At 46.6% G+C, this 12,450-nt stretch overlaps 1 protein-coding gene across 1 annotated transcript in view; it reads right to left on the bottom strand.

Annotated features, from left to right (window-relative positions):
* LOC137272079 (sushi, von Willebrand factor type A, EGF and pentraxin domain-containing protein 1-like) overlaps positions 1–12,450 on the bottom strand; it is a 41,735-nt gene that overhangs the window by 18,234 nt on the left and 11,051 nt on the right. Inside the window, exons 8-9 of the mRNA XM_067804444.1 lie at positions 1,209–1,785; positions 469–638 (exon numbers count right to left, since the gene is read on the bottom strand). Coding sequence (XP_067660545.1) covers positions 469–638; positions 1,209–1,785 — 747 coding nt within the window. The remainder of the gene's footprint in view (positions 1–468; positions 639–1,208; positions 1,786–12,450) is intronic.

Here is a 12,450-nt window from a genome sequence, read left to right on the forward strand (position 1 = left end):
TGTTTTTCCCCCGTCATTGGATAACAACGGCACATCGTACTTTCAATCTCACCTTCCTGGGGACCATACAGCTCCTGCAGCCTACAAGGCGCACCGAGTTAATGTGGTTTTCCCTTCCTTACGAGGGACCCATTTACAGCTGGGTGGACTGGGACACATAGTCACAATACGTTGTCCATGTTTACTGCACGTTGCTGTACCAGCAACTAGGTGTTTGCACTTATTCGTGTGGCCACCATCTACCAACGGACTCATGGGTTCTTTTAAGAGTACGAATGAACATATACTGACCAGCATAAGAAACACAATTTAAGAAATCCAAACAAATTATTTCCTTGATCAAATATAAACTCGTGCTGACAAAAATACAATATTCATTAAGTCTGAGTTGCGTTTTTATTGATGGTCAGTATAGTACTATTTATCGTTCACAAGTTGAATATTGGTTCTCCTGTTAAACATCCTCACCACATAGTGACCTTGACACGTTCGCCGTCACCTTCCCTGGTCCACACGTCATAGCCAGTTTTCCAATATTTCCAATTCTGAAGTTTCCCTCTCTCGTGCCGTTGAGAGACAGACGGGTCGAGTTGAGGACGATACCGACGTATTCGGTCACATATTTAGTCGTCAATGGACTGGACCATACAAAACGATAGACATGCTATCAGCACAGGGAGAATAAACGCATAACATTACTTCCGCTCAGCCACTAAACCTGATTCAGGGTGCTTAATAAATCCATTGATTTAAGCTATTCTAACTAGACGAAGTAATCTTGTTGTCATTCAACTTAAACTCGACCACGCACTCTTAGGTCACTGGTACTGAACACATGAGACTTTCATCATTTACAGTTTAATGGAAAAAGACGTTTTAGCAAAACCAGATGGGATGTCAAACTAGATTCGACATTTTCACACTGGATCATGTGCATAATATGAGTTAGGATGACCGTTTCTTCGAAAGATTGTCCACTGTATTACGACACGTGAACTAAAGACACTAAACGTGTCACTTTAATGAAATAAACGAACGTCAAAATGGCGATGACAACCAAGACTTTTAAACCGAAATGATCAAGTCATTAAATTTTGGTTTAATGGTGCCATCGACAACTTGGCTAACCGCGCATCTTACTGTGATATTACCATGAACGTATGCAAATTCAGCATCTTAGAAGTTTTAAGATTACACTTTGGATTTACCGGGTTCTGTTGGTGAAAGCAAAGGTGAAATTGACATCGATACGGAATAACGGTATCCTTTTCCGTATCCTTACAGCGCCAGTACCGCTACCATCATCAGTATCGTTGAGTCGCTCGTCGCTGTCAGGAGCCAACGTTAAGTTCACGGTTGGTGCCAGAGAAGACATGTTACCAACACCCCTTCGCTTTCTCAGCAACACATCAGATGCTCTCGTTTGTTCAGGCTTCTCCGATAATACTTCTACACTTTCATTCGTATATTCTCCGTTCAATTCAAGTTCGACGATTCCATTGTCATTGCCATATTCATTATCTAGGTCAAGGTCATTACCTTCTTCATAGTAGTAGTCGTCGTCATTTTCTTCATAGATTGCATCGTCTGCAGCTACCACGGCACCACATTTCACGTCAACGTTTTCAACAGTGCATTTACCATCGTCGCATTTGTGAGTTGAGGAATCAATCAGATTCTTTAAAAATTTATCTCTGATCTGAGAATCGGCCTCGCTTTCAGAGCAGTTCCCGCCATAATAGAACAGATGAGAGGGAAGGTTATATGAGTCAGGGAATACCAAATCTGAAAAATAATGTATTTTCGTGCGATTACTAAAGGACAACAGGAACTCAGTGAGGCTGACCATTCAACCCCCTTCGTTGCTAGTTTAGGCAATCATGAACTGCTGACGACTGCTTTTCATCCTGATCACCACAGGGTGATAACGAAACGAGTTGGTTGAACTTGTGGAATGGCTGAGCAGAGGGGCCGTTCATAATTTATGATTTGGGGTTAGGGTGGAGGTGGTAGTGGAAGGGGCCGTGGGGTGGGGTGGGAGTGATCATTTTTGAACATGAACCTCCATATAACTCATCCTCACCTCCCAACCTGCCCAGCTCCCGGCCATAAATTATCAAAGGTCCCTAAAACACAAAACAATGTTTTGTCATTGTATGTGCAAACATGCAGTAAATTGTCGAATAATCAAACGAAGGATTGAGTCGTTGATACATCTTCACGACACATACTCGTACATTTCCCCGCCCCCATTTCCAAACGTATGTAGTCTATGACTTGTTAAAGCTATAAACCTCCTGCTTCTTGTAGTAGACAATATGCCGTTAAATCTAAAGTTTTGTGAATTATTAACATAATGACAGACATAAATAAATGTCCTCCGCCGTAATATTGCTAGAATAGTGCTAAACGCGGCTTGAAACCATACTCACTCATTCGCTCACATTCACGTATGTCATGTAGGTAGTATATACAATGGGGGTTTTAAAACACTTTCAAGAAAAGTCTCTACAAAGCCTTATTTACTAAATAAGGCTTTGGTTGGGTCCTTAGCTCTTGCTACTATTACCCCTACTACTTAACGTGTGTTGGAGGTAACACTGTGCCGTACGGTACGATCAATAATTCTTCTCTTACAAACCCCCTACCCGGCCCATCCCTCAAGTAGTATAAGTTAGGTTCGTCGGCTTTCATATCCACTTTATCTATGTTGTAAGTTTTGACTGACCATATAGGATCGGTGGCCCGCTTACGGCTATCACCCTCGTGTTCCCCCGGCTGGTATAGATACCTCACTAGGGCCCTATCTGGTATCTGTTTCTCCTTCCCACGCAATGGAGCGGCCGACTCTGCAACTATTGATTTTAGTTTGATAGCGTCTGCCGGTTTCTTACCGGTGAGACGGGTGACTTCATGGTTGATTGCCGACACCACCTTGGGTAACCTCGTGACCCATTCAGTCGATCGTTTTCCAGGGGTGGCCATCTCCCTAGCATACTGATGGCCGAACAAGCGCTCAGCCAAAGTCCTATTAAATCTCTCAACTATGGCTTGGCTGCGATGGGCTCTGGCCGTGCCACGCCTGACCTTTGTATCGTGTTTGGCTAGCAGTTGTGACACGGCACCCATGAACTCCCGTCCGGGGTCAACTTGCAGCTCTGTTGGCCACGTCAGCGGACTGCGTTTGTATATGCGTTCGAATCCTCTGGCTACCTGGGCCGAATCTTTCGTGGTCAAGGGTTCGGCTTCCTTGTAACGACTGGCTACGTCCACTACGGTTAAGGCATACTTGTACCTCTTGTCGTGGGGTAGGAACAGTAGGTCTGCCTGGTGAACGCTATTAGGTATGTTAATACCAAACCTCCTTCTAGGCACGTAGCGTGGTGCCGGCAAATAGATCTGCCACAGGGCTTGTTTTTCAAGCCACGCTTTGGCTTCCTCCGGGGGTACTCGTGCTATTTTAGCTAGCTTATCTACTGCGCTAGCTCCTTTCCAGTACCCACGTGGGCTGTAGTAAATAGCCTCAAATTGTTTCATGTCCATACGCGTATGTGTTTATCCCATCAATAGCTATCCAACGTTTAGTGTCCATAGGCGACAGGGACGTCTTGTTTATAGTCAGTCCGTATATCTTATGTCCATCACTTCTAAGTGTGTTCATTTTATGCCTAAAGGTACGGGTCTTGAACAGGGCTTCCTTGAATCTGGCGTGTTTGATGTGTTGTTTCACCACATACTTCTTAACCCCCTTAGCCTTCCGGATCTCACTATTGTCGGCTTTCAGTATGGAGTACATCTTAGGTCTCAAACCTATGTACTCGGCTATGGGCGTGCCAGCACACTCGTCCTTCATCTTACCTAGGACCTTTTTATTTACCGTACTGTGTATGGCATGGGTCTTAGGGTAGTCGCTGGTGTCGTATAAATCAAGGTGTTTTTTCATGTCCTCGTACACGTCCTCGGTTCGAATCTCCATCAGCAGGGAATCCGTGTCAGTGTACAGCACTTCACACCTGTCACCGTACTGTTTCTTGAGCTCGTTGTAGTAAAAGTCGTACATCAGGTGTTTGGATAAATCGAGGATGCTCATCCCCACGTAAACAGGCCGGTTGAATTTTATGTGGCTTTTCTTCATGTGTAGGGCAACCAGGTTGTCTGTGAATATCTTACTACGGTTGAATGCCGGACTGGCTATCAATCTCCTGAGCTTGTCTTCCTCACTCGACTGAACCAGCTTCATGGTCACGCGTTTCCTCAGGTTCTCCATAGTCTTACCAAACACCGAGTTGTTCATGAGCTTGTAGAGATTTTTCTCAAAATCACTGGTGGCTTTTTTTTCGTAGGTCTGTGTTCATTCTGATGTAGGGCTCCATCAATGGGCTCTGGTCGAACATGAGCACCCTGTGTATTTTGGTCAGCCTCATACCCAACGACAGGTACAGCTGTAGGTTGCGATAGTGAACCATGTACTTGGTCTTATTCATTAAGTTAGGCACGAGTTTTTCAACGTCTGTCACACGCCCACCTAACAAGTTATGTTGGTACTCAGACATCCAGTCTGGGTTAACCCTCATACGTTCGGGGGCCAGGGGGTAGCTGTTGTGCGATGTGTGTAATTCCTTGGTATACTCTAAGTCAACCTCGAGGATATAACCTTTGTTCGAATCTGGTGCAACCCCCATAACATCAACGTGGGGTACCCATTCGAATCCCCCTGTAGGTAGATACTGGCTCATGGCCCAGCCGTACAGGTTGTTTGCGTCGAGGTAGAGAATGTGATTGGTTGGCTTCTTAGGATCGTAACCTTTCACGTATTGATTATTTGCTTTCGCGTATCGTTTGGATGCCATGGAAATCCCACCTCGCAAGCCTTTCTCAATGAATAGGTGCATGTCGTAATCTGTGAGCAATTCCAAATTAACTCCGGTCTTTTTAAGCAAGGCGTCCCACGACAGACCTGGGCTGGTGTAATACCATGCGGGGTCGAGTTTATACTGCTTGAAACACGTCCGCCTAAACGTCTCAAACACGTCGGCTAACAGCAGTACATCTGTCCTCAAGTACAGGTCGTGATAATCACCCAGGTTCTTACAACCCAGTTTATTCCATACGTTAGTCGCGTGCGAGTAATCGTCTTGAGATATTGCTGAGCCGGTCAGATTGCTGTAAAATTCTCTGATGGGGGGTAGTCTGGTCTCGGTGAACTTGACCCAACTGTCCATGTACTCATAGGGGTACACACCCTTCCTCATAAGCAGGGGTCTAGTCTCAGCGTCTGTGTATCGATCGGTGATAGGGAAGGTATTGTTGGCCTTGACCAGACTGTCGAGTGACGACAGGAGGAACTGAAACGAGTCAATGAACCTAAGTCCGTTTAAGCTGAAGGAGATGTATCTCTCCATGTTGTTGGGGATGCACGTTATATTACCATCGATTTTCGCGATGGCCTGCATGATCAAGTGTGAGTCGTACCCTCTCAAGTTGTGAAAGACAACGGGGATGTTTATTGTCTTAGGGTTGATTTTAAGCTTGAGGTTGCACGCGCTGTGAGCGGCGCCTCTATACTTACCAGTTATGTGGCAGTGATCTCTCACCGAATCACCGTTAAGTGGTGAGTCACACACGTGACAGTTAGTGCTACTAGCGTGAGCTAGCCTGTCGACTCGGGTAATACGCATGGGAGCGATTCTATACAATGTATTCCTAATAATTTTTTCTTTCCTCCTGCAAACACTTTAGAAACCTTTCAGCCGCGTCAGGGCCCCTATACACTACCGGAGCTTTCGTTTCCCCGTCACAACGGACGACAATGTATCCAAACCCACAGGCTTTATGCTCTTGTATGGGGGAATCCCCCACCACCAAGGCTTCGAAGTCGGCGTATATGATATAAGGCACAGACATTTGGTTCTTGTGGTTACCGAATTTTAGGATATTATCACCTTCCTTAGGCATGTCGACTCGGATGGCCGTCTGCCCCACACCTTGGCAATCATCCCGGTGGGATTCTAATAAATCAGCTCGTGTCAAGCCATGTAGGCATCGTTCACAGAAGTGGGTCTTTTCTCTGTGTGCCTATTGGTCATACAACAGCCTGCTAAAGTGTTTTATCCATGTGTAGTGATACTTGTCACCTCGCTGGATCATGAATATATTGATAACTTGGCGATCCTTCACCGGGCTGACCCTGTGTACTATTGTTGTGTTACCTTCGTGCCCAAAGACATTTATAGCCAGATTATTCTGTTTTTCTACTTTAGTGATCTGGGATATGGGGGTGGGTTCATCTATACCATCCCAGTTGAGCCCATCATCCTGAGGATAATTAGAAGGCCTGTTCGGATTAGTGTCAGCTGGAAATAAGGCTGACCTGATAGCTAACCTCAGGCAATCGTTTCCTCTATTCTTAACGTTTACTATGGCATGTTTGTTCCTATAGTAGGGGGGCAAGGCTAGGTATGACCCGCCTCTGAATGGCACGTAGTTAGCTATGTCTAGATAGACATTATCGATTTTATCTACAGCCCACCCGGACCCCAAGTGTGTGTAGCGTTCTAGGTATTCTCGTATCTGCTGAAAACTGGTATCGATTGATGCGTCAATGGTCTCTGTATGTGTGACGACCTCTTGTTTACCTCGGAAGTAAGGCTGAACATACTCATCCTGCTTATCGAGCGACATTTTCACTGTGATCTGAAACTTGATACTTCCTAGGTTATTTAGTTCCTGGTTGACCTTATCAGCTATCAGAGGCTTGATATCTGTAATGTCTATGTTTCTATCAACGTGCATGCGCCAACCTCTCAAATAGTTGCCTACAGCGCGCTCAGTGTGCACGAACTGTAGGTCAATAGCTCTATTCTGTCGTAATAATTCTACAAGCTGTGGTTTTCTCATACGGGAATACCCGCCTAAACCCAAATCGTGTGCCTCGGCTTTCAGTTGTTTTACAGTGGGAACGGGGGTATGTGATAACAATTCGACTAACCCGGCTCTCCCCAGGTTTGAATAACCCGTGTATCCAAGCTGTTTTGCTTGAGCTTTTAATTGTTTTACCGTAGGAGGGGCTTCTAAACCTAGTAATCTCAACAATGCTGACTTCCGCATTCGAGAATACCCGATCACACCTCTCTGTTTTGCGACCCGCTTAAGCTCGCGTACAGTAGTCATAGTGTTTACACCTAACATAACCAATGTCTAATTGGGTCACAGTAAAGGGAGGTAACCCTTGATAAAAATATGTGGCTGAGTAAAACATTTATTTGGAGTCTATCTTGAGCAGTCGCCTACGTTCTTTTATGTAGTCCTTTTTATTCTCGTAGATGAGTTGATGTCTGACTACGTTCGCTCCGTGAGCTTTACATAGACAGTAGTGTCCTTTAACCCCGATACCACACACAGAACACATGTAGTTAGGACTTCCCATATGGAAACAACAGAACCCCTGATTCCTGCATTTCCTACCACAGGCCTCGGTCTTCCCCATAAGTATGTATTCGCATCAGTATGGAGCGGGTCTCATGTTTACTTATATAGGTATTTAATTTAATTGCTTCGCAACCAACGCAGTAGCTGCTATACCCAACACTATGAAGCCCAGTTCACGATTCATTTGTCCCTTGGATGGTGTGTAGTACTGAGCGAGTGTGGGTTTATTGAGCGGTTCCAATCGTTTACCAGTTAGTAGGTAGTATTCTTTCATTGCTTCATCGACATCGCTGAATGTTTGAACGGCATGGTTTTCACGCTGGAGTTGTTCGTTAATAAAATCGATCCACTGGAGGCGTTTTTTAGCGTACTCGGCCTGTGCTTTTTGTAAGTTCTCAGTAGCGAGATCGTGCCGCTTCCTTTCTTCCTGTATTTCAGCCGCGTGATCATCTCGTAGTTTCGAGAAGAGGAAATTACTCCCGGAAAATGCCAGGGCATTCACTAACGCCCCACCGACCATCATAGCTATCGTGGCCATCCTATATTTATTTCATTATATTATCAGGTATTATCCCTTGTTTTACTAGGATGTCTTTTGTGGCCATCGCCATACCAAGGTTCATTATGAGCATACCCATATCCTGCAGGTTGAAATCTAGCTTGATAGTTGGTTGTTTAAGCACCATTTTAGTCAACCGAGCGTACCCTACTGCTAGACTGGCGACCACTGTGGCGTGGTATGCGTCGTTGACGAACGTTTTCCCCTCAGACATTATGTATGTATAAAAATATTTTAAATTATAACATGATATGCTGGTCGACAGTGGGGGTTACCACCTCACTGTTGGGGGGTACCACCTCACGGTGAGGGTTTCCCTCACGTGTATATAACCACGAGATAGCCAAGGCAGCAGTTACGCCTACAACCAACAACAGTCGGGTTGGGTTGGTCACTGTAATAATTTTATGTTGGTTACACCACCGTTTTTTACCGGCAGCTACTCTCTTAGGATTCTTCTGCCTGGTTACTGTTGGGGGTTCCTGTGAAGGGGTCACTTCCCCCACTGGTTCCCTGGTCTCCACCGTCACCTCGGGAGGGGTTTCCCTCATCCCCACCGTCACCTCGGGAGCAGCATCCATCTATACCATTATTGTTTTTTCTCTCAAATTGACAATGCTTTGCCGTGATAATCAACGCCGTCACTGGAGCCAACAACATACCATATTTGTGGTACAGCCCGCAGCTGATAGAACTCACTGCGTGTTTGATAAAAGGGTCTTTCTCGAGGTCCTCCCACAGGTAAAGTCGGCGCTCTGGTGGAATGGGAAGGAAGTATGATACAATACCGGTGTATATCTGGGTCATAGCCGATCCTATTGTCTTTGTCATTTCTGCTCCGAGCCGGGACTCGTATCTAGCGTACAGCTTATCGATTTCTTCGGCTGACATTTTGTGAATTTTATCCGGAGTGTAGTCTCCAAAGTAATGTTTGGCTTTGCCGCCAACAGCCAACGCCACCAGTTTCTCTCGCTTATCATCAGTGGGGGAACCCTCCACCAACAATTGTTCGAGCAATTCCTCACACTCCATCTTATAATATAACAAGTAAGATTTAGTTTTAACTATATAATACCCGATGCAGACAAAACACAGAGAAATGAAGGTTAAGTTGCACACGACAAACACTTCAAATATCATAGCTATACTTAGCATTTGCTTAGCTTTGCTTAGCTTTAGCACACCCTATATGCTACTGGTTGGTTGGTCTTGAGCACGAGCTTAGCGTGTTTAGTTTCAGCGAGCTGTTTCTTCACCCGTTCCCGTTCTAATTTACTCATCACATCGTTCTCTCTCAAACACTCCTCGAACGAATCCCTGTCCTTGCAGTGAAATAAGGCCACCCATCGCGTCTGCTCGCTGAGGTCTTTCAACACCGAGTTGAACTTCTGCGTTAGCACCCAGACGCTGTGATTTGCATGCCGGCCGGAGAAGGCCAGGTACGATAGCATGTCTCTCTTTTTTGTTATCTCGCGATTAGCGCTGCAGTCGTCCAGTATGAACAGCGTCGGTTCCCCTTTAAATTTCTCGTGAAGAGCTTTCAACCAGTCCTGCAGGCGTGTTCCAGTGTCGATTTTGTGTACGTCCGGGTCCGTCATCACCCAAGGTCGCGCGTACGTTTTATTCATGCTCAGAGTAGGGCACATGATAACGATGTTATCGAACACATCCTTGTAGTAACCCTCCAACATATCCAAGACGAAAACGGTCTTCCCACAGCCAGTCTGCCCGCACACTATGGCGCAGTGTGGGTCAGTGGGTAGTTGGGGGTGTGTGGGTGTCCCCCACTTAGTAGATGGCTTGCACGAATCTCCCATTGTCTATATTAAGTTGCGCGTCCATAATAACGTACAGATATAATTTCAACTTACCAGCGGGTTGAGCCTTCTTAGTAATCTGGATGGTTATCCCTTCGCTGCCGTTATCTATACGGCGCCCGCTACCGTGCAGTTTATCATCATCCGTGGATCGCATGTCCAACCACAGGGCGTACTTGGTGGTCAGGTATTCACCGATCTGCACGGAGCCGAGGTCCAGGTCCTTTGTTATGTAATTCCCCACTGGTAGCTTTTTTATCTCATCCCACTGCTGGTGTGGTCTCATACCATGACTGAACAGCTGGTTGGGCACGGCCTCGATGGTCACTTCCACCTTTTCAATCTCGGGGTTGAAAAACTTCTCGCTGTCCCTCCGGAAAGGCTCGTAATCCTCCACGGGGACGACCAGGATACCTTTCATCGATCGCGCCGGCACGTTCAGGTTGATATTCCACACAGTGTCGCTCTTATCTCGCACGACTGATCTATGCCTCGGTACGCGATCGTACAGGATGGCCATCTTCCCAGAGTACTGGCTTCGAAACTGCCTGGCCAGCTCCGGGCTAGTGACCATGTCGAACTCCAGAGAGATGTTGTCTATGGCATAACTAGCCTCATCACCGTTCGGCGTACGCACTACTTTGCTATAGTCATTAAACGTGAGCTCGTATTCGAGCCTATCACCCAGCGCGGCCTGGTAAAACGGCGCGTGTCCCGTGAGCAACTCGAAGTCGAGCGGCACGCAGAATCGATTCCCGTATGCTAGAGCGATGGCCTTTTCACCGTCCGATAGCTTGTCTAGCTGGTCTGGCGTGAAGGCATACCCTATGCGCGACCGGGTTGATTTGCTGATGCCCTGGTACACATCATTGACTCGTTCTCACTCGCTTTTCCAGAGATCCCCGTAGCAGTGAAACACGTCGCTGTCGTCGATGCTCAGCACCTCGTTACCGCTGATCTTGATGGTCGTTTTCTTGATGATAGCTCGACCCACGTTCCGCACTAGCTCGCGTTTGTCGTTGTCGGAGGTCAACGTGATATTGAACGCCAGTCGAACAGTGCCTGGTACAATGAGGTCATTCTCGCCAAGGTTTGGAAATCTAACCAGCAGAGTTTGATTCTGGTCTATCTTGCTGGGATTGTTGGTGATTGTCACCGACTGGCGCACGGCTCTGGCGCCTAATGGCTCTCTCAATCTTCTGAAAGGATCTAATTTTCTGCCGTACATTGTTATATAAAGGAAATATATTTTTAATACTAATGGATGAAGACATACCTATGGATGATATGTGGGACGATAGTGCCCAGGCATTCAATGATGACCAGGAGACCTCATTCTCGCAAGGTGACAAACTCATGAAGGGCGCCGTCGACGGTTATTACAACGCAGTTGAAAATAAATCCAAACTCGAGTCGTCGGGAAGGTACTATTCCAAGTTTACCATCGATAGCAATGGCACGCTGCGTTTGAAGGCTCACCCGGAGATCTATCTCATGCATAAACACACGAGAAAACCGCTTGCCTTATCAACATTGGTCGGTAAACATGGAATTAAGTTTGTCCAAGAGGAACTAGGTTTCGAAGAGTACGGTGGCGCGCGACCTAAGCTTCCTCCGAAGTTAGTTCAAAGTCTGGAAGGCATCAGGGACGCCCCATCGGATCAAAACATGACTTATGATATTAAAAAGGTGTTGACCGACTACGAGAACAAGCCCTTCCCGGGTCTAGAAATTACCTTTCGGGAACTGAAGGGGTTGGACCTGTTGATGCAAACCATTCGTGGTCAGCTCTGGAAAAGCACGGCCAAAATGAGTGAGATAGATGACCACATCGCCTATGAAAAGAAAAAACTCGGTGAAACTGAGGACGAGTCTATGAAAGCCACCATCGAGGAACGAATACGTAATTTGGAAGATGAAAGGCAGACCTGGTTGGAGACAGCATCCGGCTACAAAGAAAAGCTTAGATCCCAGACCAACCGTGTGCGGGAAACCATCAATCAAGTCCTCCACCGAGACACCACGTTAGCAGACAGGATTCGGATATTGTTCCGGGAGCAAGGGATCACCATCGCCAGCATTCTGACTGCATTGGGTTTCATCATATCAACCCCTGTGGGGCCTGCCGGCGGCGGAACCCCAAGTGGCGGTGGTGTTAAAGACTGGATAAAAAAACTCGGGGAACGCCTAGCTAAACTGGCTGGTAAAGCCGCCGAAGCCCTTCCCGGCATCCTGGGTAGCATCGTCTCGTGGTTGTTGAGCGCTCTGGCTAAAACTGCCACGTGGCTCAGTCAAAACCTGTGGGCAGCCATCGTCGCCGTGGTGGGTCTGGTGTACGTAGCGGCTAAGAAATTTTTAACCAAATAAGTCCCAAAGCTACCCCACCAACCACCAGGGCCTTTTTATTATCAATATGATTGGAGGCCTGAATATGGGGGTGTGTGGGGGGTACCCCCACATGAACTTTAGACTCCGGGGGCGGCGCCACTATACCCGTTTCACGTGGTGGGATGTGTGGGATATAGGGGGTGTTAATATCGGGGTTGATACCCAACTTTTGATCCGCCGTGGCTATGACTATTTTGTTGTTATAACCCACCACTTTTTTTACTCTCAGTTGCATATCACTCGGAGCCATGTACAGCC

This window comes from Haliotis asinina, chromosome 2 (genome assembly GCF_037392515.1).
Source record: "Haliotis asinina isolate JCU_RB_2024 chromosome 2, JCU_Hal_asi_v2, whole genome shotgun sequence".
In the NCBI taxonomy this organism is placed as follows: domain Eukaryota; kingdom Metazoa; phylum Mollusca; class Gastropoda; order Lepetellida; family Haliotidae; genus Haliotis; species Haliotis asinina.